The sequence below is a fragment of the Aquila chrysaetos genome, chromosome 1, assembly GCF_900496995.4.
Source record: "Aquila chrysaetos chrysaetos chromosome 1, bAquChr1.4, whole genome shotgun sequence".
Lineage (NCBI taxonomy): Eukaryota > Metazoa > Chordata > Aves > Accipitriformes > Accipitridae > Aquila > Aquila chrysaetos.
The window spans coordinates 9,285,442-9,313,324 of record NC_044004.1 but is presented as its reverse complement, the minus strand read 5'-3'; the positions used below and the strand labels follow the sequence as shown (position 1 = coordinate 9,313,324).

The following is a 27,883-nucleotide window of genomic DNA, read 5'->3' as shown; positions in this document are numbered from 1 at the left end:
ACCACATATCACTGTCAGTCCCAGAGGTGTATTATATACCCCTCCTCTGAGTGAGATACTGCTATCGGGTGTCTGCACATCTGGATAAAGCAGACAAGCAATAGGGGCTGGATCCATACGGCAAAGGCATTAACCTTATGCTCCACGTTGCTGCCTGACTGCTCAGCCAGATAACCCTGCACGTCCCAAAGCCTCAACCTGCACCGCTGGGAAGGCGATAGCACCCAGTGCCCTTGCTGGGGGTGCTGCCTGGGTCATCTGCAGAGCTGCTTTGCCGGGGGGTCTTGCAGTTGGCTGGCAGGGCTCTCCCGGCAGCATTTATAACCGCCACCGAAAACTGCTTTTCAGGAGTAAACATCCCTAGAGGGCATTTCAGCTGCAATCAGCTTGTTCCAACCGTATCTAATTGGACCGAAGGCTGGAGCCCCCGTTTCCCCTCCCCAAATCGGAGGCCAGCGCTTCCCTGCCTCACAGGGATGCTCAAGAGTTGGTCAGAAATAGCCTCGTGGAGGTCCAACACACAAACAGCGGGGAACGGCCCATTTGTGCTGGCTTTTACTTAAGGAAATGCACAGGCATAGGGAAGAGAAAGGGGCTTGTATGGCTCAGGGGACACCCACGGATGCATCTCCACCACAAAAGCATCCTCACCAATAATGTTCACTCTATGGCTTCATGCCCTCGGTGGCAGAAAAAAAGACACTGCACGGTTTTGTTTTGTCCTCTGCTCCAATGGGACATTTCTCAGGTGGGTTTTTGGGTGCGAGTGCTCAGCTGACAAACGGAGGCACGGGGCATCAGGCGGACCCGTGGCTGGTGGCCAGGGCTGGGCAGGGTCCCATCATCGCAGGGCAGGGTCCCATCATCGCAGAGCAGCGCCGGCAATGCAACGCCCAGGAGTGGCTCCACATGTACTATATGCAGCTCCGAGAACATTTACGCTTCTGAATGTGTTAGCATTAGCCAGTGAGCTGGAACAGCGTGGAAATATAAGCCAAGGACATGCATGACACATAAAGATATCCCTATTTATCAATGGAAACAGGAACGAGGGGTGTTTGCCCGTGCTGGAGCAGGAGCTGGAAAAGATGCAGGCGCCGTCTGCACTGCGGTGTCAGTAACTCGACAGCAATACAGTTTAGGAAAAAACTGACATAAGTTTTAGATTTTATTCATTCGTACATTATTTACAGCAGTTGCTTTCATATTACAATTCTCTTTCATCTTTTCAGTTTTCACTTATAAAAAATTAACCAAATAAACCTTATATAACCAAATTTATCACAGCAGGTCTGGTTAATTTTCACAGTTACAGCGGCCATCAGGAACAGAACTTAAGTACCTACAAGTCATTCGTCCAGAGCACCTCGCCTGACCCTGCCCGAGGACACCCTGCTGTCCCTCGAGAGCTGGCCGGCTCCCGGGGCTCTGCCGACGGAAGATGGAGAGACCACGCCGCATCGGGATAACGCTTTGTAGGCTGGAGCTCAAATGCCTAAAGCACACCAAGGGCTAACTCGCACACACGTTAACATGTCCTGCCACGCTAGAGGAACTGGTTTGTATCGATATGCCTTGACGGTATTCGAAGAGCTTTCCAACAGAGCTGACTCCTGCTTCCCTCCATAAGAAAATTATATTCATTCATTCTACTTTCTGCTGTTGTTGAGCCCCAGTAGTGCAGTAGCAGAGTACACTGGGGTACGAGACTGCGGCAACGAGCATTTACCTTCCTCTGTGTGACTCTGACAGCTCTTCCTCGCGGTTCTCTCTCCCACCAGGAACGGTATTTGCAATAATTCACCCTTAAAACTACGGTGAAAAACCTGCGCTGCGTAAGGACTTACAAAGCCAAAGAACGATTCAGGCGGAGGGATCCCACATGGGCAAATTCTCTGCCAAGGTGAAGTCCAGTCCCAGAGACCGATGGCCTTTCCTAGTACTTAATCCTGCTCCCCAGGTGCAATAGCAGCACTGACGCCAGTGTGTTCCTAACGGTATCATCTTCATTAACTATCTCCCTGTGCTCTCCCCCACGTGCTCATTTGCTTTACAGTGGTAATTATTGCTGTTTTAAAATATGTTCGTTTTTCTTTGAGGACTTGTAGCCACTTCCCGTTACAAAGTACAGTACATACTATGCTGAACATAGAAAACACAAGACTAATTTCACATTGGTCTTGTACAACGGTGAAGAGATGCAGAGTAAGAGGCTGTTCGGGGGAATCCGAGTTTCTATTTAGGCATGAGTTTAGCCTGTAAGCCATGAACTAAAAAGCCACTGCCTTAAACACGAGCAGTTCTGGTAAGCAATTTAGCTCCAGTTTTTTTTTTTTTCAACCGACATTGGACATTTTCCAAATGCATACCACACATGTGCTTAACACTACCAAAAAAATATTTTTTTTTCCTTTACCTTTACCGCATTTGTCTCAAGAAGACTTTTTCTTTAATAAAATAACACAAGCACACAAACTGCTTAAAGCTAACGGCCCAGCACAATCATAAGTACAACTCACAAAGCAACAGATGCTTTGTTAAACCTAATTATATTTTTAAAAAAGCAAATATACATACTACAAGTCAAAAGGACTAAGCTTTGGAGGAAAAGAAATTGAAAACAACGTTAGCTATATGTTTATTACGCTTACACAGCAGTAGCTGCTTCTGCATTCAAACATGTTACTCGTAAATAAATTTACAGTTGCATTATGTATTTGTTATGCTCTTGGTCTTAATAAGTCCATCTTCTACTATTTAGATGTTAAAAACATATTCTCTCCCGCAGCTGACCATCATGTAATACAAAGACAGCACTAAACAGCAATTTTGAACAGTCATTAAACTCCAAATGCTGACTTACTTAGAGTTTGTTGTTTTAAATGGTACTGTGTTTTAACTAAACTCTGTTATTCAAACTATTCTCTTATTTTATTTTCAATGAAAGGTACTCCAAATGACCATTCAGGTAGCAGTTTTGGTGGAAGTTAAGCATAATCTCTGTGCATAGTTTCTGTTACTGAGGCATGCAAGAGCACACCATTTTTTTGCTCAAGATTCTGTGTGGATCTATTTTGAGGGAGAAAAAAAAAAAGAGTAAATTATCCTTTTGCATTTTAAAGCTTATTTAACAGTTTGCATCGCTTCGTTTTCTTTATGCGGTACAGTATATTCCACCGCAAGACTCCAGTTAGTGTGGAATTAAAATGCCTTTATTAAGCTTTAAATAGAGTGCATACCAACAGCATCACACTAGCGCTAATGAAACACAGGCTCCCAGCACATTGAAAAATGAGATTGTTAATTCAGAGGTAACCGAAGCTGGTTCCTGCCTTTGTGTGTTTGGCAATTCGGAAATCCCTGCAGTCAGTCTCTATCCATTTGCACCTCAGCCAGCAAATCTGGCAAATTAAAAGGCAGCAGACCTGCATCACGGATGGATATGGTTCAGTGAGCAACGGGCAGCAGCAAGAATTGTGACAAGGTTTTGTAAAACCACGGTTCCCTTGGGAATTCTGACCACAGGACTTTCTGTTCTCGCAGTCGGCTACAGCAAGAAAGGCGCCTGACCCCCCGCCAGGCACCGAGCACTTTCTGCTCCCGCGGCAGGCGTGCGGCACCGGGTCCCCAACAAGCACATCTGAACCCCAACAGCCACCTGCCGACCCTTAGTCCTGCTTCTCCTGCACAGGGACTATTAAATTCAGACGTCGTGACCTAAAGTATCATCCTCGTTTCCCATGGGGACGAACAGAGGGGGGAAATGACTGTCCAGGTCCCAGCCCTCAGGACAGACGTCCCCACGGTCATTTACCCCCTGCATTCGCTGAAGGGCGATGCTGAAACAAGTCAAGATGCAGAGCTGGCCCTTGGGATTTTAAGAATTCAGGTGCATCCATCCCGCATATAGCAAAAGAAAACCGACTTGTGCCCTGCGAGCTGTGCCGCTGGCTTTGGGGGTGCAACTGCCTCTGCAGCATCGCAAACGCTGGTCCTGCTCCTGCGCCTCATCGCACGCTGCCAACCAGCTCAACCCTGCAGTGCTACGAGCATCCTTACAGTTTCCAAATAACACTGTTAAATTCATCTTGCTTCCAACAAACATCTTTTAAAACAAGCCTGCTTCTCCCTGACGGCGTTGACTACACCACCAGCTACCTCCTTCCACGGTGGCCAGCCTGAAAAGCCCCGCAGCCAAGGTACCCCGTGGTCGTGCACCTCTCCTCCCCGAGCGGGCAGTGCCCCGCAGCAGCCCCGAATTCCCCAGCTGCTCCCTGAGCCATACGTGCTACAGAGACGGGAGCGGATGGACCGTGCAGGTGAGAGCCCAGCTCCTGATGCTCAGTCCTGTGCGTGGGTACAGCCTGCATGCAGCATGCTCGGGGAGAGGTAAAGGCTTGCTCAGAAATACCGTCCCACATACTCCACAGTAACAGCGAGGTAAGGGAAGAGAACAGCTTTTGGCTGATGGCAGTGCCCCAAACTTTTCTGCTTCTCCCAGCAGAAATGAATTACAGCTGCCATTTCTAAGCATCTTGCAGGTGCTGTCTGCTTCACGGAGGGAAAACACAGCATGGATTTACGACAAATAACAGTTCAAGGGTTTCAAGTAAGATTAGAAACCGCTTTCTTTGTTCGTTGGATTGCTCAGCATTATTGGCCTGGATCCATTCGGGGCCAAGCTTCCTACAGAGCTTATTGCCAAATATTGCATGTGCTTGAGATGCCAGTTTGCTCAGGGTGTGCAGGGCATTCCCACTCACTCCAGAGGGAATGGCCCAGGCTGTGCCGGAGGGCTGTGGACCTCAGCCACGGCAATGCAAAGTCCCCCCCCCCCCCCCCCCCCCTTTTTTTTTTTTTTTTTTTTTTTTAGATTTTTGGACATCACACCTGGTGCCTTCCCCAGTGAGCAAGGGCTCTGCCCCAGTCCCCTCTGAGCAGAGGCCACTCGAGCAGTGCCCACTACTGCACAGGGATTAGCAGAAAAAGCCACAACGCTAAGGAGAAAGCTGCCAGGCAAGGAAACTGCATCCTCAGTGCCACTGCACGGCATGCAGGGCAAGGCCAGTGGGCTGTGACAACCCACGCGCACAGCAAAGTAAAAGCAGGCACCTGGCACAGCTGGGGGAAGTTCCTTCGCATCTCCAGCACATCCTCCACCCAAATCTGAAGTGGTCTTACTAGCCATGACGTTTACCAGCTAAGGGTAAAACCCAAGAGATGCTCCACTCTTCCCCACACTCCAGCTAGACGTGTCCTTGGAAGGAAAAAACCACCTCCCGACTCGCACTGATGTGAGTCTCTGTGGAATTAAGACTCGACAACTGGCAATAGGATCTCAAGGAGTTTCTGGCAGTAGGTCCAGATCACAAGCTCTTTCGCTCAGGACCAAACCCACAACCATCTTGTGCTGCTCTGCACCCACCCAGCCGCTGAACTGGGATGGGGCGAGTCAGGAGGTGAGGGTCAAGCCCGGAGAAAGGGGGATGGGGAAGGTCCCGATGCAGGGCTGTGCCGATCACGGCTATCTGGTGCCGGAGAAGCAAGAAGGTCCCCAAGGGGGGCTGCAAAGCCAGTACTGGGGGGCACAAGCGATGAGCTGCGGGGTCTTTTCCACGCAGTGTTGTTTAAACCAGTGCACCCTGAAAGCGGCAGAGCAGACGAATGGATCCGCTCAAGGCGGTTCACCCTCACCACGTCAGCCCGTGAGCTGCCCCACGGTCTACCGGCACGCTGGCCCAGGCAGCGGGGGCAAGGCGTCCGGACCCTGGGGAGGGCAGCGGGTGAGCCCGGCATGGTCCAGAGCCCAGGGGCCATGCAGAGCAGCGGCTTTCTCGCTCCAGAGCTGAGCCTGAGCTATCACGTTTAGGGAAACTTCCCACGAATGCAGATGAAACGACAGTATCGCTCGATGCTTTTAAGCCCGACGTTGTCTAATCCTATTCAGAGCAGCTCTGGGTGGGAAAGCGGCAACAACGCCGGAGGTCCCGTACCCCCGTCCCACTGCTGCTACCAGGGATGCGGCTCTGGCAGCCACGTGGGCTTTCCAATAAAACCCAGGGCTGGGATCAGTGCTGTTTCACCCACCAGACCTCTCCATCTTCCAAGGAAAGCAAAACCCAGCCTACTTGGCAGCCAGCCCTTTCCTTCGGAAACGAGCTGTCCCGGCTGGAGAGCCGGGAGCAACCAGCTGGATTTTTTCCAAAGAGCCCTGTCACAAAGCAACTGGCAGGAGCGTTAAAGGAAGAAATTTTCTCAGCAGCTACCGACCAAGTGGCAACGACTCAACCCTTATCGGTGCATCTCCGGCATCCGGCGTGCCCGGGGAGGAATGCAGACAGCACCCCGAAAGCTGCACCTTTCCAAAGCACCCCTTTCCCAAGCAACTCAACAGGTATTACGATCAGATACTGTAATATCATCAGTTAAGGTTTACACGTTTTAAAAGAAAATACTGGTAACCTGATGGTACTTCTGCGTCTGTGGGATCTGGTGGGATTTATTCCAGGTTTGGCTTTTCTGACAGGATGTGGAGTTTTATTACAAAGGCACAGGTATCAAATAAAACCAGCAACATTCTTTTAATTAAATATCCCAATAAAAAAATTAACGCTCAATTTAGGCTTTACATATTCCTCCCTTATTAAGAGACTAGTTTTTGTTTTTTTCCCCTCTGGAAAGGTTTTAGTGCAGTGATTATATAGCAACAGAAAAATAAACTAAAAAAGGCACAAACTGTTTTGTGGTTTTTTTTTTTTTTTCTTTCAACTTTTGCTAACACTTTATATTTGTCTATTTTACTTCGGTTAATAAATCACTGAATGCAGCAAGAAAATATTCTGCCAATTTCTGTACACTATACAAAAACCCCTACCAACAGTACATTATTTCAGCTTCAGGAGAAATGTACAGCATAGAAAGACTTTTAAAAATATAGTGCCCCATACAGAAATTTTGTTAATTAAACTCACGGTCTCTTGCTACAGTGCCCTTCACCGTCCTCATTTCCCCCCTTATTGCTGGGACACACACCGGGACCCTGCCCCTCCGGCTCCTTCCAGGCTGGACCGAGCCCGAGCCCAGCGCCGAGCGCGCTGCCGGGGTCGCGCCAAACGGCCCCTCCATCCCCGGCACTGGTGCCCAGTCCGCGGCCCCAGCGGGGATGGGGCGAGCCCCCTCCCCGCTGCTCTCATTCAGCATCGCCGGGCACGTCTCAGTGCCGGGAAAGCTTTCGGCTGGAGAGGACGGGGCGCCGCTCGCTACGAGTGAGACCCGGGCAGCATCCAGCACGCGTGGGTCCGTGCTGCTGCCCCCCTCCCCGTCCGCCCCACGGCTCCTCTCCTCTCCGCAAGCCCCACGCGGGCTCCCGTCTGGGGCTCTCCCGCTGATGCTTCCATTGTGTTTGCAAGCGCAAGCGTGGTTAACGCATGCTCTACCCTTTCATCGGGTTCTTCATGATAGGTGGCGGTTCCCCCCCCCCCGCCCCCCACACGCATAATACTTCATAAAATAGTAACTTTTTTTTCACCCAGGAACTAAATTAAAGGGGTTTTCCCTTTAAATGTATTAACAGAGCTGAACCCCTCCACCCACCCCAAATTAAGTGCAGCCAGAAATGGTTTTCTGTATACTTCTGATACCACATTTTAAAAATTAAAACCTACCGATCTTCTTTTTCCCCCAAGACGTAATTCATGCAAAGTTGCTATTTGTTTAAATAAGTTATAAAAGTTGATATCTCAGGCTAGAAGAAGCTGTAGTCTCGGTTATTCTTTAGTTGGCAGGCACTGTACATACATACCGGGTACAGACACATGCCGAATCTGCTTTGCATTGCTTTTTGCATTGTACAATTCACAAATCTGACATCATTAAAGCAGTTAATTACCTTTGATGGAAGGCTGCAGTGAGGCCATCTACATTTATCAAACAAGCAGCTGGATAAGATAATAAGTACGCTCCCCCCCCGCCACCCCGGTGCTCCCCAAAATGCTATTATCTGTCACACGTTGCTTCTCTGAAGTGGTTAGATTTGGTGCGCACATTAATGTGCAAATGTGTTGCCATAGGAACTGCAGCCTCCATTACGCCTCAATGACACCATTCAGCAAAAGCCAAAACTAAAAGTAATAACAACAACAAAAAAAAACCCCTTAAAAATAAAATAAAAACAAACAAACGAAGAACCCCAAAAGGCAGCAAAGAGAAAGTCCAACGCACATGCGGAGTCTGGCCCAGGACTGCAGGTTACGCATGGCTACAGAACAGCGCAGGAGATATTTAGGTTTGATCTTAACTTCACACTATGGTACAATGGGGCTCAGAGTTCAGCCGGTCCGAGTCTGTGCTGGCTTAGGAAGGAGGGGGGGAATGGAGCGGAGTCGTGGTTACCGGATGCACCCAGGGTCTCTCAGACATTTGGCAGAATGAGGCACATCCAAAAAAAGTGCAACACCAGTGCCGTGGTGGCAGTGCGATGTGTTTGAGTGCGTGCACGCGCTTTCCTCTTCATGCATTGTAGCAAGCGGGTTGCGGTGGGGGGGGGGGTGTTTACCCCCCACCTTTTCTTTGAAAACTATTAACCAGTAAATAACGGTAAGACGAATGCATATTCTACTTACTGGTGCATGAAATACTGAAAACTGCATTCAAGTAATATTTCCGCGCTATTATGAATGCATCACTATGTTATCTTACATTTGGAAAAGGAGAAGACTATGTACACCAGAGCAGTGGTACTATTTTGCAGTTAAGTTTCTGTGCTTTACGGAGGTACCTGGGAAGGAGAGGCCGCTGCTCCGCTCCGCTCTGCCCCGCCGGGTCGCAGGACTCCCAGCACCACCACCTACAGCATGCGAGGAAGGAACGCTCCTCGGCCGGACGATCGAGCTGCACGGAGCAAACCAAAAGATGACATGAGGGAACAAAAACTCAACCCAAAATTGGCAAATCAACAGTGACGAGAAATAGGAGGGTAATTTATTATTTTTGAAGGGGGAGGAGGAGGAAAAAAAGATAATTTTTTTTTTTTTTCGTTTGGTTGGTTGGGTTTTTTTATTCTTCCCGCAGCTGCAGGCGGTAGCGGTGGTAGCGGAGCTGGAAAAACATTCTCTCCAGTAAGGAGCGCGTCATCCCCGGCAGGGCGTAATGTTCGACGACACCCACGTGCTTGAACCCCAAGGACTCGTAGAGCTTGTGGGCTGCCATCTTCACGGCCGTGGTTCCCAGCACGACGGAGGAGTAGTTGTTGAGCATGGCAAACTCCAGCACTTTGCGCCCCAGGGCCTTGGCGATCCCTTTGCCACGGTAGTTGGAGTCGACGGACATGCGGCGCAGCTCCACCGTGTTGTCTTCCTCGTTGCCCCGTGCCGCCACGATTCCCACCACGTTGCCGTCCAGGACGGCGACCCAGAAGCAGGAGCCTGCGGGAGATAAAGCAGCACGTGAGCACATGTAGCCACCGGCCGCCCCCGATGGGCAAGGCAGGCAAAGCACCCGTTGACAGAACACACCGATGGGAGCCGGGCTTGGGGTCAGAAATCACCTCTCTGTCACACGTGGGGACTAACGGCCTCCATAAATAAGGACCAAACTTTTTTTTCCCTTGACACTGTGAAGGGAATGCTGTTCTCCCAAGGAAAATGCACAGGAAAGTCACTACAAACCAAAACAAGGTTCCTTGGGACCTAGCGTTACGAAGTGCATTTGGCTGCCATCACAGACGGGTAACGATCCTCAGCTCATGGTGGCACATGATGGGTAACTTCTGACCCGCATGCAGTCACGCTCTCCTGTCCTACCAGTAACTTCACTGCAGTGAGTCCCGGATCCCACCCAGCACAGCACAACCCATCTTTGGCTGCTTGCTGCATCCCACCTCAGGTCCCGGCGGTGGCACAGGCAGCCCCTTGTACGCTTTGCTGCCAGACTCCTCCTTTACTGGGAATCACGCTTTCCGGAGGCTCTCGTCTGCAGGTGAACAGCTCGCCGGCGGTGCGGGCAGCACGTCACCGGGCTCGTCACCTGAGAGCTGCCAACGTGCTCTGGGCAGACCTGCAGCCTCCAAAGCGAGCAGGGGCAGCTGCCCGCAGGCGGGGAGCCCACGGGGGAGAAGCACAGGGTGGTGCACAAAGCATCCTCGGCGATTTGAGAGGGCAGGATCCAACCCGGATGACAGCGAGGGGATGGAAAGGCTGAGCCCCTTTCCCTGGTGCTATGGCATGAGCCAGCTCGGAACAGGACGGGAGCCCCCGTGCTGGGGCACGGGGAGGTGCTGGAGCCTCCCCAGGTCTGGGAAACCTGTGCCTGCTGCGGGCCAGACACCAAGCCATGGTCCCAACCTCTTTTTGGGACTTGTAAGGATGTTGCTTTTCAGGTGCAATGCAAGAGCAGCCCTGATGGCTCAGGGGTCCCAGTGGCTCCTCCTGCCACCCGCTTCTCCACCCACGAGGACTTGATATGAAAGGCTAAGTAAGTGTCTGCCTGGCTTGCTTCTGACCTCTCCCCATGCACGCCTGGATATGTAAGTTCATCCTCCTCTTGCGGACTTCAGGAGCTCAGTGCAGGACTTGCCTAAGACAGCTTCAAATAGAAAATCCAAACTGGCCAGCAAGATGCTGGTAGTGAGAAACTGGGACCATGAAAGCCAGCAGAGCACCAACAGGGGAAAATGCCATATACACCCCCCAGAAAGAGCATCTCCTAGGCACAGCCAAGATCAGGCTCACCCACCCCTTTTTCCCTGCAAGTTGGGGTGCTTGTGGCCAGGTCCCCCTTGCTTTGGAGCTGCTGCTCCTCCTCTGCTGGCGTGTGCCAGGCAAGAGCATCCCGCAAGCTGGAAACGTGGTGCTCAAGCAACTTGGGCCAAAACCATGTAGAGTTTCAGCGAGCAAAACCAGCCCATCCTTAATTGCACCCTGGTACTGGTCAGCAGGCACACTGCTCCAGGAACGAGGATGCGGCTTAACGAACAGGCTGTGCTTTTGGGGGTGCAGGGGGGTCAGCACTGCTGCTCTGCCATGGGGCCGAAGGCTCGGTAGGGCAAATGCTGCATTCAAGAGGTCAAAGCAAAAACCATTCTAATTAAAGTCCAGCAGCCTGAAGGGCACCCAGCTGGGCCTGGGGCAAGTACCCCAAGGTCCCAAGCACTCCAACCACAGCCTCAGTTATGAAGCTCAAAAAAACTGGGCCACTCTGGAGAGAGGCACCGATACCATCCCATCCCATCCCACTGCTTGTACTGGGCAACAAACATTAAACCTGATGCACTTAGAAACTGCTATAACTGGAATATTACAGCATCGCTTGGCCCCACCAGCAAGGGGACTTTAAAAAAAAAAAAAACAAAACCCCAAACAAAAATACCAACCACAAATGAAATTCAAGTAATTAATTACTCAGGTCTTAACTACAGATCTTTACAGAAAGTCCTGGTGAAGGAAAAGTGTCTTCAATTGAACTGAAAAGACCCATGTTGTCAGCACAGGGCAACTGTGACCTTATCCTGGATATTGCTTAATTAACACCTAAGAAAGCCACTATTCAATTACGGCAGCTAACGAGGGGCACTGACAGGTCTCCCACCAAGAAGGAAAGCACTGACTTTCAGTGCTCAGGAGGAACACGGCTTCATGCAGAGGAAGCAGACCCCATCACAGGAGAACCCCCTGACACGCTATGACCTGCCGCAGGCGGTGGCCTTCTTCCCCAGTGCTAAGCAGGAGAAAACCCGACTTGGGCAGCAGCTCCGTCTTTAGCATCAACCCTGCCAACCGCCCCAACCCAAACGCATGGCGTATCTCCGTAAGGACCGGCGTTAAACAGCCCAGGTGGGTGCTCAGGGGTGCTCCCCCTGCAAAATGGGGGGCTGGGGGGGGAACTGAAACAGGCAGCGCAGAGTCCTTCGTTACCGGAGGAGAGCAAATCACGGGGCGGCGGGAGGTGCATTCCTGGCTGCTGCCTGCGAGACAAATGCACCTTGTGACTCAGCGAAGCCGTCAGAAAAAGACGGCCGAGGTCTTCCGTGCTTCCCCGCGGCACAGCCCAGCTGCTGAGGAAAAGCCGGGCGGGGGGGCCTGGGCAGGGAACCGGTCCAGGTTCAACCCAGCACACCGGGCGCGTCCCCACCTTCAGAGCGATGCGCAGCTCCAGCGACGCTCACTTTTGTTCCCACTGCAAGTCATTACGCTGTCGCTATCTAGGTCAACAGCTAATTTTTAAAACACCGGGACCCATCTTGACCCATTTATCATGAGCAGTTAAGATGTCTCTCCTCTGCTGCTGCATTGACAGTGCAGCTCGTTCCCCTGCATTCACCTGGATCTCAAAACGTAATTTATTCAGACACGACCCCAGACGAAGACCTACAAGCACTGAATCCCAGCAGCCACCTTCCCTCCGAATACAAGTCGCAGGGCTGAGAGCTGGCTGCTCTCTGCTCCGCAGCGCTGTTTTTAAACCGCTCATCACATGGTGGCTCTGCTCAACGCACCCCCCCCAGCCCATCCATCATGCCTGCGGCCACATGGCAAGCACACCACGAAACCCGGGCTGCAGTGATCCTCACCCCTACACGCACAGCCACCAATTTCAGCTCCTGCGGTGTAGTCCAAAAAGGGGGTTCATGAGTCCCTCCCTGTTTGGGGAGCAGAGGTGGGATGCTCCCCTGGGGGTACATGGTGCCATCCCCAGCACCCACCCGGTCCTGAGGCAGCCCCAAAAAGTGCCACAAAGCAGCCATCAGCCCGTGCCCGCCGAGCCACAGCCGGTGGCACAGCCACCGCATCCCTCTCATCCAGCCCTGCGCGCAGCAACTCCTCCCGGAGCCGCTTCTTCGGCAAGTCTGTCTCATTTTCCTCAAACCAGAGATACCAGCCTAGGTTCCTCTCAGCCCACGGTTATGCGATTGCTTCCCGCTTTTATTCCTGATTTTCCCTTCTCAGCAAGCACCTCTCCTCTGTGCCCACCGAGCCCAACAGGCTGCTAAAGCTCACTCAGCAACACTTCCTACATTTGTGAAACAGCACGTTTCTAGTATTTTTGGGTCTTCTGCCTATTTAAAACCCAACTCTGCCCGCCACGGCAGAGCCCACGAGGCCCTTCACACCCCCAGCCCCCTCTGACTGCCCTCCAGGATGGATGCCGTACCTTCGCACCCATCCATCCCGGTGGGACTGCCACGGTTGCAAGCAGCATGATGGCAAATCTGCACTCCTTGTTAGTTTTTACTTACAACTTTAAAGCTTAATTATAATGATTTTGAGTTCAACGTGAAAAGAAATAGTATCTGGCACATCTCCCAGTGTGTGTTGTGCACGCAACGCTTATAATTAGCAGCAGACAGGACACATCTGCTCAAACAATGCAAGTTGTATTCGGCTCTTGTTTACACCAGTGCCATCACTCCCCAAGATTGTTACCCTGCTGCCCACCTTGCGTCTGCTCTGAGGATCACTAGTGGCCAGATCTTTCAGCCTGCTAAAGACACCTCAAATTTCCAAAGGTGGCTACAAGCCCAGGAGCAGCTTTCACCCGTGGCGTTGTCAAATCCCTCCTCCAGGGAGCTGCATCCCATTCAGATGGGGATTTGCTACCAAAAGCTGTTTTGGGGTCCCACCATGAACTGCTGACCTTGGGCTGAGACCTCCTCTCCTCTGGGCAAACCCTCCAGTTTCAGAGCAGGAAACCTGAAGATCTTCAGTTTGCTTTTTACCTAGACTTAACATGTTTTCAGCAATCCTACCCAGCTGCAGTTCCTCACCATATCCACTCTTTCAGCAGCACTTACTCTGGAGCAAGGTGAAAGCACCCTGGGAAAACCACCCCACACTGCCACCCCCCCAGTGCTGGGGGGGGTCTCTTCCCCATCTTTTCTGGACCAAGGGGATTGACTCGGAGCCTATCTTGTTTTTGCACTTTTTCATACCTAGGATGAAATAAAATTAACTTCATCTCACCTGTCAGTAATGAGCAACAGCCTTGTTTGCAGTGCTATTAATAGCAGGAGCTGATGTTTTACTCTCTCACGGAGCTATCTGAAAATAATCACTGCTGCAAAGATAAACACAAACCCTGATGGCTACAACTCTCCCTGCCCTTCAGATACTCATCTTGTGGCAGCATCTGCGTCTCTGCCTTTGCTGTCATCTGCCTCCATCATCTGGGGTCCCACTGTCAACTCATCACTACGGTCATCCAAAGCCCTTCCAGCTCGCTCTAAGGTCTGTTCTTCCTGGATGTCTTGCATTTAACTACAGCTGCCCCGTGAACACCACTCTGGAGTACTAGAGGTACCTACTGGATGCATTAGCTGTTTCCAAACACCAAGCCTCTTTGCAGGACTGTCCCTTGCCTCCTGATCCCACCTGGCCCCTGCAGGCTGCCAACAGGCGAAGGTGAGGAGAAGCAACCATGGAAAGCCCACCACCACCTTGCTTAGCTCTCTCCACTCCCCCAGCCCGCTGCCTCACCACGCAGAGTCTCCACTTCAGGAACCCACAGGCGAAAGTTGTAATAAGGGAAGAAATTTTTTACGATGAGAGTGGTGAGACACTGCCACAGGTTGCCCAAAGAAGTTGTGGCTGCCCCATCCCTGGACGTGTTCAAGGCCAGGCTGGATGGGGCTTTGAGCAACCTGGTCTAGTGGAAGGTGTCCCTGCCCATGGCAGGGGGTTGGAACTAGATGATCTTTAAAGGTCTCTTCCAACCCAAACCATTCTATGAGAAAAAAAAAAAACCAAACCCCAAACTTGGCGTGCGTGCATCTATGAAAAAGGCACAAAATGGCTGTGATGTGCGTAACAAGGAAGATGATTTTGGGTTGTTCATGCTTCACAGCAAGGTCAGCCGTGGGTCCTCAGCTGATGGCACTTAGGGCCTGAAAGCACACACGATGGCAGTGCCTTTCTGCTCTAAATTTAAGGATGATTCCTAGCTATTGAGGACCAAAAGAGAGCGTTCTTCTAATCCGCCCACCCCTCTCCTGCAGCGCAGGCTGCCCTCGGGCTCCACACACCGCTGCCGGCCCCAGGCCCCGAGGACTTCCCCGGAGCGGTGGCACCGCGCTGGCTGCTTATCCTCCACCTAAAGCACCCATCGCTCCTGCCCAAGGAGGGCATGCCCTGCGATCCCCCAGCTGTGCTTGCAAGCCTCCTCCCCGCTCTCCTCCACCATCATGAGCTGCACAGCTCTCCCCCACACAACCGACGAGGATGGTGGGTGAAAATAAATTCGTTTATTTTTGCCGCAAATTATTCTACACCCTTTGGTGAATAAAAGGCCGGTGGGTGGATGGGTGGAAAGACTGGAGCCAAAAGCAATAGCAGAGAGTACTGCTAGAAGAGAGGGGGAAAATGAGACATCAGCCTTCCCCACCACCATGAGTCCTACGCAATTGACTATAGCAGGTTCCCACAGCTAAGTCCCTCAGCGCTCAAGGACTGCTACCCTGAAAACCAGAATTTAACAGCAGTGTGTTGCTCTCAAAAAACAAAGCTCTGTCTGCCAGGTACTTTTAAAATCCATTGTTTTCTAGTAAAATCTAGTATTTCCACAGGAGCAAGCAAAGCTCTGCCGCCCCAAAACATCCTGAACTCACACTTGGGTCCTCCCCGGTGCCAGCACCCAGGCACAGAGGGGTGAGGGGCTGAGCCAGGTAGAACCTATTCCTGCTTTGCACAGGGCTGGAGAGAGGACAGAGCAGCTCCTGCGGCCACCACCGGCTGCTGGTGCTCATTTTGCGTCGGTGGGGTTGCACACCTGTAGGAAGGAGTTTTCCTTGGAAGGTCAGCTTAGGGCAAGTATGGAAACCTTGCCCAGAGGCAGGCCAGTCTTCTCCCTCTTTCTTCAAGGGTGGCACTGCTATCCCCCACAGCCAAGCTCTTATTAACTCTTTGAGGGTTATTCGGGGAACATAATTTCCAGACAGACATGCAACTTCTCAAGGCAATGTCCCTTCAAGCACAGACTGTGATTTTCAGTTCATGTCACGGTGATGCAAATGTGAGCAATTCTCCTCCCGGCTCACAGCTGTCCTGGGTGACATCCTCAGAGCATCTTCCAGATGAAGGGACCAGCAGAGCCACTCAGCAGCTACCACCACCACTGCTGGGAACCCGCCAGGCGATCGCCAGCTCCTCTGCATGCTTACAGCAGAGCCAGGAAAGCATCCGAGGACTGGCCACCGTGAGAAAAGGAAGCTGATATTAAGAGAAACTCTGGCCAGACCGCCCAAAATGAAAAATTAGGAACCTCCATCCCTGGCAGAGGTGTGATGTGCAGGTGTGAGCTCTGGGAGGGGACGGGGGCTGCCCACAGGCTCGGTGCGTGTCTTCAGGGCTTTGCTGGGAGAAGCAGCATCCTGCACAGGGCAAACATCCCTCTTTAGCCTAGGTTTTCCCCCAGGCTGCTACAAAGGGGCAAAAGGGGGGGAAAAAAAGCCACCACCACAAACAAACCCAAAAACCCAAAAATCATCCCTGCGCTTCCCATAGGACAGGACTTGCAATTGCCTGTGTCCCTTGCCTTTAATATACCTACATAAAAGCTTGCCAAAAGTGACAGGCTTACTAATCCTAGAGATCCGAATGCCCCCAAACTCCTCCCTGCTGATGTACTGCAGCACAGCCCGGTGCAACACCAATGCACGGAAATACCGGGACAGAGGAAACGCAACACAGTGTTACATCATGAAGCTTTAAATATTTGCCCTTGTAGTCACTTGTTCATCCTCCTGTGCCATCTTCTGGTGTGATTTTGGCCAGAGCAGCAGCCCTTTCTGCCAAGCAGGGGTGGTCTGAGCAAGGCATTACAGAGGGAACCAGGGGGTGTCTTGCACTAGACACAGTGCTGTGCAGTTATTACTTATTTATAGACAACCGGTTAAAAAGCCCCAAAGTTCAGTGTCTCGCCTCTCGTCCTGCCAGCACTATTTATACACATCGCTTTAAGCGAGACGGGCCATGCACAGCAGCAAGCGGACAGAGTCCCCAGCCCAAAGCTGGCTGTGCCATGGCTGTGTATTGCTGATGCCATTTAAATCCCTGCCCTTTTACCCTGTCTGGGTTTTGAAGAGGGACCAAAGGAGCTCAGCACTTGAGGCAACTCTCCCTCCTCCTCCTTCCCCTCCGTCCTCGGTGAAATGCAGGGCAGACCAGCCAAGTTACATCAACGTCAAGGGAGAAACGATGCTCTTCTGGGGAGAGTGCGGCTGCCGTGATGTGAATGCTGCTGGCGGGAGGATTTTGGGGCACAGACATGACACATTGGCTGCCGCCTGGCCACAGACACGGGCGGCTTGGGCACAGGGACTAACCAAGGACAGGCAACAGCTGTACCTGCTACTGACTGCAACTGCTCAGCTAGCCAGGACGGGGAGGGATTTATTTCTGTGTTTATGAGGCACATTATTATCCTATTATCTCTTCTCACCTCCATCTTTCCCGTGTCTTGAGTTTCTCTCAATTCCACCTTTCTAGTTCCCCTTGGCTTCAAGCAGGGCTGCATAACAGCTCCCACAACTTCTGCTAATAACTCTACACTTGACTTCAGTTAAAAGGCATTCCTGGAGGGCTCCTACAAAATAATGGCATTTCAGAGTAGTTTATGGCCACGGAAACCGGGTGTGATGTGAGAGACCCCAACTCTGACACTCCTGACACCCGTGAGCGTTCCTCTACACCAGGCAAGGCCCAGGCGTGAGGGAACAGAAAAATGTCAGGGACTCACAAGAATTATTCATGCATGAAATTAGAAATGCTGTGGGACCCCTTCCTTCCCATAAATAACTCCACATAACCTACCACCGTAGGATTCATTGCCCCGTTATAAATAATTGCCTGCTGGAAGAGCACAGGACAGCACATCTATATGCCGAGGGTGGGTGACACCCCTTGATTCATGGGGCATCTGGGCAGCAGGCAATGACATCACCTGCACGGCATGAAGCGAGATGGATGATTCAGTCCCGAACAACAGCTCAGCTACTTCTCCATCTACCTTCTTTTCCACCCTTGCTACATTTCACCTTTGTTGTTGTTACCGAGGGCTGAAGCTGCTTCCAGCCATCTCTAAGCTCAGGCAAAGCCTCCAGAGCAGCAATCAGCAGGGGATTGGTGGGATGACAGTGACATCCAGCATTCAATCTGCAACATGGCCACAGCTCGGTTCCATACACCAGAAACACCGTAATCACAACCCACAACAGCAATGGGTCTCAAACCGCCGCAGGAGACAGGAATTCAGAGGTGGCCTCTGCAGCTGATAAGCCAGAGCATAAAATGAGACATGGGGGGCAATGGAGTTTTGGACTGCAGGCAACAGCTGGCCTGAACATCTGTGCAAACCCGAAAGCATATTTGGATTCAGACTGGTATATGCCGTAACGTGCCACCACTGATAAACCTGGAGCAGCAGCACGCGCTGCACAGGTGACGGTCCCACCAGGAGGTTTTGCTGCAGTCCAGCTTTACCTTCACCTGGTGATGGAAAGGGTGATGGGGTTGCAATTTAGAGTAACAGTACGAGAACTGACTTTCATCAATGCCTGCTCCATGCTTCCTGATGGGAGCTGGTCCATCCTCAAAAGCACCCAGCTACTTTATCATAGGTATTCCATTTTGGGCTGTCAAAGCCCCTGGAAAACCCCCAAGATGTTGACAGCTAGTTGTAGTTTACTTCCACTCTAATATTTTGGCTGGAGAAAAGAAAAACATATTCTGCAGCAAATGGACTTCAGAAAGTGGCCAGGTTTGGTCCTAACAGCATCTCCTGCTGCCACTGCTGGGGATGTAACCCAGCAGGCATTTCTAATCTTCTTAAAACCTTTGCTTTAAACCTCACCCTGTTCCTCTGAAACACCTAAATGACAGCTCCTACTCATGCACCTTACTCCTCTAAAGCTTCAGGAGGACCCAACCTGGACATCGGGATCAACGTAAGCCGTTAGTGGCCATAGCCCATGTCAGTGCTTCACGGGCTGCTTTTTCAAACAGGCTTCAGTCCTGCGGGGCCCAGAGTGTCACCATGTGTGACAGCACCGCGGGAGCTCAGCAAAGCCCCGGGAAGTGCTCGGCAAATCTCAGGAATAGGCTTTTGATGAGACAGCTAGAAATCCAGGCAATGCTGCAGACAGGGTAAAGACAGCCCTTCCAGCACATTTCAGAGGGTGCTATATTAAGAAGTGCAACAGCAGGACTTTAAAATCTTGTATCTGGCTCTTTTTGCTGGCCATGATGCACCTTGAAAAGCAAAGACTGTAATAAAGCCAACGTATAACAACTGTTCAAGAAAAAGCTGCAGAGGCAGTTATGGGGGATTAGAAGTACCCTGGTTATCAGGGCATATTTAGCCTGGTCCATCGCTCTGCTTCCTGCTATTGAAAAGAAGGACACGCTACAGAAAAAGGGGAGACAAAACCACCGATGTAGTGATTGGGGTCTACCTGCTGGGTCATCAAGAGAAAGCACAGTTTGAGAAACCAGGCATTGTCTGTGGTTTTTGCATGTGAGCAATTGTTATCGATAAGCAAAGAATTAAATAGCTTAAAGGAGCGGATAAAGACTAGAATGTGTGATTTTGGCCTGGCATTGTCCTCAGGGCTAACTGGATGATGAGTCCCAGCTCAATGGAGCTGGCTCAGCAGAACAGACTGGTCTGCACAAATGGACAAAACCAGAAAAAGTATTTAAAATACTTTCAGAGTAGATATTCCCTATGCATCCAAAATCCACACTAAGCCTATCAACTGCAGAGTCAGACCTTAAGTAAACCAATGCTTTAGAATTTAGACTGGTTTTTAGTTAGAATTTTAAAGGAAAAAAGAAATCAAGCCAGCTTTGCTAGCCTGCATCCTCCCAGCAACTGCTCCAAAAGACTGACATGACAATTAGCCCCCCATTAGTTAAATTAGTTTACAAGATTAAGTGTGTTGCTGTTGTGTTTTAAGCCAGCTCCTTCACAGGACATTGTTAAGGCTCGGTCTCCATCTTCTACATCAATCTTTCACTATATGGCTTTATTGCTTTCAGAAAGGTACTGAATTTACATTACAGCACTTTCCACTTCCAAATACTGAAAAAAAATGGAAAATCTACAATTATTGGATGTTTTAGAATTCATTATTTGCTGAATGACTTTTACTTCATATGCATTACTGTAAAAAGGCACTGAGCAATAATCATCAAATGACGTCCTTTTAGCCTAGCAGTTGGCCTAGCCATAAATCATACAGGGAAAACGGATAGAATCCATCTTATTTTCACCATCCATCATTACTCCTCCAGTCTAAATTTAGCCAAAACTCCCTTTAGTTCAACAGAAGTGCCTGTATCTACACAGGTATTGTGCCAAATGCTTCACAGCAAAGAGAAACTAATGTTACATTTATTTAAGGTTAAATAATAAATGCAATTCTGAGCTCTACAAGGACTTCCAAGGAGTTTTATGCTGCTCTAACCAAGGTCAACAACTTTTAAGGTGAGTCACCCTCCAGGACAGCCCCTCTTCTGCAAATGACCGCAGCAAAAGCCTACAGAGCTCAGTTCAAACAACTACTTTTAGCCAGGAATAAGGTAGGCAAGATGAATGATGACACCAAGCTGTGTGGTGCAGTCGACACACTGGAGGGAAAGGATGCCATCCAGAGGGACCTTGACAGGCTTGAGAGGTGGGCACATACAAAAACTCATCAAGTTCAACAAGGCCAAGTGCAAGGTGCTGCACATGGGTCGGGGCAATCCTGAGCACAAACACAGGCTGGGCGATGAGTGGATTGAGAGCAGCCCTGAGGAGAAGGACTTGGGGGTGTTGGGTGACAAGAAGCTCAACATGACCCAGCAACATGTGCTTGCAGCCCAGAAAGCTAACCGTATCCTGGGCTGCATCAAAAGAAGCATGACCAGTAGGTCAAGGGAGGTGATTCTGCCCCTCTACTCTCATGACACCCCAGCTGGCGTACTGGGTTCAGCTCTGGGGCCCCCAACATAAGAAGGACATGGACCTGTTGGAGCAAGTCCAGAGGAGGGCCACAAAGATGATCAGGGGGCTGGACCACCTCCCCTATGAGGACAGGCTGAGAGAGTTGGGGTTGTTCAGCCTGGAGAAAAGAAGGCTCTGGGGAGACCTTCTAGCAGCCTTCCAGTACCTAAAAGGTGCCTACAGGAAAGATGGGGAGGGACTTTTTACAAGGGAGTATAATGATAGGACAAGGGGTAATGGCTTTAAAACTGAAAGAGGGTAGATTTAGATTAGATATAAGGAAGGAGTTCTTGACTGTGGGGGTGGCGAGACAGTGCCACAGGTTGCCCAGAGAGGCTGTGGCTGCCCCCTCCCTGGCAGTGTTCAAGGCCAGGTTGGATGGGGCTTTGAGCAACCTGGTCTAGTGGAAGGTGTCCCGGCCCATGGCGGGGGGGTTGGAACTAGATGATCTTTAAGGTCCCTTCCAACCCAAACCATTCTAGGATTTTATGAATTGCTCCCAAGATGTAGGTTCAAACTTAAGGTATGGTATAATGATGTGTTAGGACAGAATAACCCACCTATGCATGCAAGCTCTTTAAATCAGAATCTATAACAAGGCTGAGAGGTGCCTCCCCTACCTTACAGCCAGATCACCTACCTATAGTGAAAAGGGAGGGATGAAAAACATTTGTGTATTTAAAACAGGACAGACAAAAAGACCCAAACCAAAACACACCCCAAAACAGAACTACATTGCTTACATTACTTGTGGAGGCATCAAGGGTGGCAGAGCTGGGAATAGGTCACCCCAGCAGGTAACCGACTGCATTTTACAGCATATAGTCCCAACGCATGGGATGGTGTTCCCCAAGTGCTGGTGCAAATGCTGACTGGTGCTGCAAACACACCCAAATCTATGTCTGTTAAGTCAGCGAAGTGACAGAAAGGGGCAACGGCACAACATTCAGTTGTAAGTCATGTAAAGGATGCATACATTCAGCCAAAACACACTGTATGGCATGTTTCAGTAGTTCTGAACATGGGTTGTTTTTCCCCTCTTAGCACATTCCTGCTGCCCTCAAAAGCCTCTGAATGAGGACTTCACTACCACAGCAGCTGATGAGCAATAATGATGAGTAGCAGTTAGCAATATTTATGGTGCAGAAACACTGACCAGAAAAGGCTGAGACCCCAGGGCAACTCCTCTGCTTTCCTTCCTGGGGCATACCAGGAACTGGCAGACAGGGACTGCATTTCACCAAATGCTGCATGGCAAAGAGAAGCTACCATGATATTCTACTAATATTAATGATAAATCAGACTTTGCTGCACTCAAAGCCTTTCTTTCTGCAGATGACTTGAGTTTCACAAGAATCCTACCTTGTTGCTAACACAATGAATCAAACCTCCCCGACCTTTAACTTTCCATTGTATTAATAATCTACAGGAGTGAAACAGCAGTCACAAGGAGTTACATTTTCTCTGAAACCAGAGTGAAGAATTCATTACTCAACGTGGAGGAAAGCATCAGAAAAAAAGAAAAGGTTCAGGGCACAGATTTGGTACAAACTACAGGCTGAAGTCAGATGGTACAAGCTTGATCTCCTTGAGCCTATTGCAAGCAATAAATATTTCTTCCTATTTCTAGCACAGCAGCTTGAAATGGTGCTGCTCACACACACCCTTCCCAGAGCTCAGGCATCCAACAAGGACGCCAGTTATAATCAGTTGGGACCAACCCACCCCATCATATCACAGCACATGAATAGTCACCATCTGCCACACCAAGATGAGCCCCCCAATCCATTGCAATGGACTGGGAAGACCTCAAGAGGCGAGGAGCGAGGGTGGCACTGAAGCACAGCTCGCTAACTGTCCTCCCCAGCTGCTCGCCAAGGGTGCTCCTTTGGGCGCTGCTCACCGGGACCAATCCTGTCTGACCTGTTAGTATGAGCCTCCCAACCAATGGGTCAAACCTAGTCCCCTAACCTCTGTGTAAAGAATAGATGACTAAATAACAGGGGAACTGAAATGGTAATAAAGCTGGTAAGGAAAATCAGGCTCGGGTCAACCAACCAAACCCACAGCCTCTCTGCCCTGCTGCCATCAAGGCGGCACAGTGTCTGCAGAGACGCTCATCCTGGCATGGAAGGTGATGGGGAAAAAAAGCAATTTCCACCTGCAGCATGCCAAGAAACAAGGCCTTTCCCTTGGAAAGGTGGTCTGCCATGCACTTCTGACATCCAAGGCTAGAGGTAGTGACAGGACTAGTGCTTCAGTTTGTAGCAAATGCAACTCCTGACCCATATAAATAAATGAATAAATAACTAGAAGCAAGATCTGGAAGCAAACCTCTCTGGAAGAAAACCTTCCAAGTATTCCCTAAGTGCTTTTAACACCATCACTCTTCAAACACTGGAGATCTTCCTCCAGCAATGACTCTTACCCTACAACGTACCAACCAGCCCATCTTCTTCTGGAAGAGCAGGGAAGGAGGCACTCACCCCACCACACGGCACCAGACCCCGAGGCGTTTCGCTGTGCTGCTGTGGGGCTGAACCTGACCCATTGAGAGCTGCAGGCACCTCCTGGTGTTTGCACCTTCCCACACCTCCAACCCAACCCTCAACCAACTGACACAGTGGGTGGTGACTCCGGTGGTCAGGTAGAGTCAGCAGACGGGGTACCGCTGCGTTCCCATCCCGCTGTACTTGTAAAGCCTGGCTGCGGGAGATGCTGAGCCCCTCCTGAGATGGTGTCTGGGGGTCCTCAGCCCTTCCGAGGCAACTGAGCCATTGTGACAGCCAGGACTCCCAGGGACACTACTGCCAGCCAGGACTCCCAAGGACACTACTGCAACGGGCACCCTCTCCTTGAAAATAAACACAGGCTTTCTTCCAGCAGGAGAAGCCTGTGAAGGCAACCTACTGCCCTTCAGGAACCACCTCCCCATGGCCATCTCACTGCTGGCTCCCATTGTAGATTAACACCTTTCTTGCCTGCAGCCCTCTTACTTTTTTACTGTAAATATTTAATCCCTGGAGGGCCACTATATATATACCCTAACTCAGCCAAACTAAGCCCCGGAGTAAGGTTGCTCTGGTGTGTCCCACCTCAGTATGCTAACGTAAAGGGCTTCCCCCACCCACTCTGCTGGAGCCCTACAGAGCAAAGAGGGCAAACACTGGGTCAAGACTTCACTTCCTTCTGTCACATAAGTAACGAAACTGGAATTCCTCTACAAAGCCTCAGTATTGTCTCCTTCCACCCACCACGCTGCAGATTGCAGCAAAACCTCCTGAGAAGTGCAAGTCTCCATCACCACACATCAATTTTTAACTCTCAGCAAACCAGTGGCAATGCCCCATGTAAAGCCAGAGCACTGCCATGATGCAGAAAAACACACACCTGGATGCTCACTGTTGTTAAAACCAACATGTTTCTACATCCCTCTTCCAGTACATCAAGGCCAATGCGCCTTGGGTGTAATTCTACTGAACTCCACTACTGCAGACTGAAACTAGCACATTTATTTAATGTGGCAGCATAAGAAAATTCTACATCCATAAATACATGAACATCTGTCGGGCTGGGCAAAGACAATGGACCTGTTGTGGATGATGCATTAACAGAAAATGAAAATTACATGTGTAAATCTCTACATCTCTAAAATTAAAAAAGAAAAACAGCCCTTTGCCACATATTCAGACTACTACGCCAGACCAATCAGGCCAAAACGTCCCTACAAAAGCCTAATCTGGTTATTCCCAGATCTCCTGTGATGACCATCTATCACCACCTTACACCCCACATCCATGTGAGTGGGGTTCCTTTTAGTCCCAGCCTCAATATCAGTCATGAGAACCGGGGATTTGAAAGAGATTTGCAAAATAAATCAGTGGAGTGAGTAGGTAACGGGCCACGTCTCACTCTGTTGGGGAGACACGTGGGAAATGAAGGGCAGTCTGCTCAAGGCTAGTGAAAGCAGGTACGTTCATGCCATGTTCAGCCTGTGGTGCACTCATTCACCAAGTATCTGTGGAAAGGGTATCAACTTATAAATATGAACAGCACCGACAGCAACCAGAGCCAGGACAGATACAAATCCACACAAACCTAGGTAGAAATGCAGTGTTTTGAGGATCCATTGGGTTTTCCCAACTAGAAAGTCAACACTGAATAACACTAAACCCCCATACCTGATGTAAGACAGGGCAGAAGGAATATAACTAAGACCAGGTTCACACCTGCAACAACTCCTCCTTCTGACGTACCAGTTTTCCCTAAAACATCATAAATTCATCTTGCAGGCAGCTGACAGCATACACAGAGCAAACTCAAAGTTTACTCCATCATTACATTTCCCATTTATGTCACAGGTCTCCTGTAAATATCAAAAGAGCACTTGGACCCGTACTGAAGGATGTCCCTCAGCATATGCTAAACTCCCAACAAGAGACAAGGGATTTAAGCCCATGATTAAGTTAAAGCAAATGCTCCACTGAATCTTTAAGCCAAACCGTACCAGAGTTCACTCTCAGTGGATGGGGGGGCAGGGGGTGGTGGTGGTGTGTTTTTTAGAATTTCACTGAAATCCTCTTTAGCTGTTTTGAGTTATCCACGAAAAATGTTCCCACTTCTCAAGAATCCTTGCAGATGCTTTGATGCTTTTCAGACTACTGATGGCTCAAAAAAAGCCCCGTAAAACCTGATGATGGCTTACTCCCAAATGAAAATCGCTGCCCGAGAGGCACAGCTTGATGTTATCCTCTGAACATTTGCAGGTTCTGAAATCACACCAGACGTATATTTTCATAGCCATTAAGTGAATCTAATTGACTTTACAGGCAGCAAAAGCTTGAAAAGGCATTTTACAAATACCCCTTTTAAACAGTTTGGATTTTTAGAAAATCTCTCATTAGCATCCCTCTCGTACAGTAACTCCCCCCCGCCCCCTGCTCGCTTTCTCTCTTTTTTAACAAATCCCACCACTAACAATGTAATTCCAATAACGAGGACTTTACCAAGACACTCACTGCTGTTAAGCGGACAGCAGCCGGGTATCTGCCATGCTTTTATTGCTTTGTCTCTAACTAACCATCATCTAAAATTGCTTAGCACTTACAAATGGCAGGTGCTCCAAACCAGGCTATTTTCAAAACCTTCTCTTTGCAGTTCTACTATTTAACATTATTTTAAATTGAAAGACTACAGATTTAGGTCTTTCCTGGATTCCCACTAGAAGTGTTACACAGTGTTTCTGATGCTGTTATCTAGTTCCAGGGAAGATGAACAGATTTGGCACCTCCAAAAAAAGAACAAAAAGCCCTGATCTCAGCAAATGAAATGGATTTTTTCCTGTACTCTGGCTGCAATAATGATTTTATATATCCTATTAAAACAGGAAGAATGGGGTTTATAGGAAAAATCATAGCAGAAAAGATCAACAGGCCATGCCCAGATTCATCTGGGAGCGATGTGGGTCAGATGCTCTAAAGAAGGTGTAAGAAACCCTGTTGTTGGCAGTTCATTTGCCTTTAGGCAAAATGTTCTCTCCCCACCATTGCCGACACGTGGGTTTGTGCACTGACGCACTCTGTTTTCAGCTTAGCAGACACAATATCCTCGTGCTGCTGACTTCTATTTATTTTCTCATCTTTGTTATTCTGAGTATTCTACGAAAAAACCCCAAAAACCAACTTGCATTCACCATGCAAAATATCTGAACGACAAACTAAGAAGGAGAAGAACGCACTTATAGAATGAAATTAAGCAAAGGGACATAAATTTAAAAGCGTAATGGAAGCAAGGGGAAGATCAGATAAAAGATGGATGCTGGGTGTGCGACCATCGCTGTTGGGAAATGCCAGAAGTGATGAATGAAGCAAGAACCAGACCAGAAAAACCCACCAGAGAATTCAACACAGGGATGGACCAGAGAGCCAAGCAGAATTCAAAGGATAAAAAATGCAAATATTGCAGTTTGACGCAAGACTGGAAAAGTGGGATATAGAACTGCTGTGGAAGGGGAAGGAAGAGGGGGAAAAAATGGAAAAAAATAATTCAAGGAACCACTATTGGTTCCCAATAGTAGATGTTATTATCTGATAGCTGTTGAAATGAGAGTTGTATGCAAGATGCACTGAGGAGCCATTCATGGCCGGACAGCTGGCCCATCACCCCCCATTTCAATTAGCAGCGTTAGCACAGAGACCAAGAGCTGCAACTGTAAAAAGCAAATAAACTTGCATCTCCGATGCCGGTTTCCAAGTCGGGATTCAAGCACATTGGCAAGAGAGAGTGGGAGCAGCTTGTATAGCAATTACTGGTGATCGAGGATAAATCTAGGCAAGTAGCTTACTTAAAAACGCAGTTTTTGTCAATTCAAAACAATTTACACATTTGTCCTGAATTCACCAAAGATGTTCAGCTGGGAAAGAAAAGGCAGAGGAAAGCCAGGCTGGCACTAATCCTGCGCACAGCTCATCCCCCAGCGCCGCTGGCCGAGACACCTGCGCACAGCTCGTCCTCCCCGGGATCGCAGGGGATGTCCCGGCTGCCGGGACTTCGGAGATGGTCCCCCTCGACACCACCTCTTCAACTACTACACTGGTATGAAATGCCTAAATAGGTAATTTAAACACGGCCTGGGATCCAGGCAATCCCAGCGCTGGCTCAGTATAGATTTAATAGTGTCATGCAAAGTACAGAGGGACCTGCCTGGGAGGTAACAAACATTAACTGTATCATGGCTCTACTATAATCAGTATTTTTTAAATATATACTTGGGTCTGACCTTTGCTTCTTAAGGAAGCCTGTAACAGAACCAACAATTTTGTTTCAGGCTGAAAGAAGTATTACATTCATCATTAAACACAAATTTTTGCTTCTTCATAGTGAAAAAATAGAGAGGGAGTAGTAAATCAGC

General features: G+C 49.5%; 1 protein-coding gene across 1 annotated transcript in view; it reads right to left on the bottom strand.

Moving 5' to 3' along the window:
• Positions 1-1,155: 1,155 nt before the first annotated feature.
• Positions 1,156-27,883, bottom strand: part of NAT8L (N-acetyltransferase 8 like) — a 37,924-nt gene continuing 11,196 nt past the window's right edge. The window contains exon 3 of the mRNA XM_030019837.2: positions 1,156-9,422. Coding sequence (XP_029875697.1) covers positions 9,055-9,422 — 368 coding nt within the window. The 3' untranslated portion in view covers positions 1,156-9,054. The remainder of the gene's footprint in view (positions 9,423-27,883) is intronic.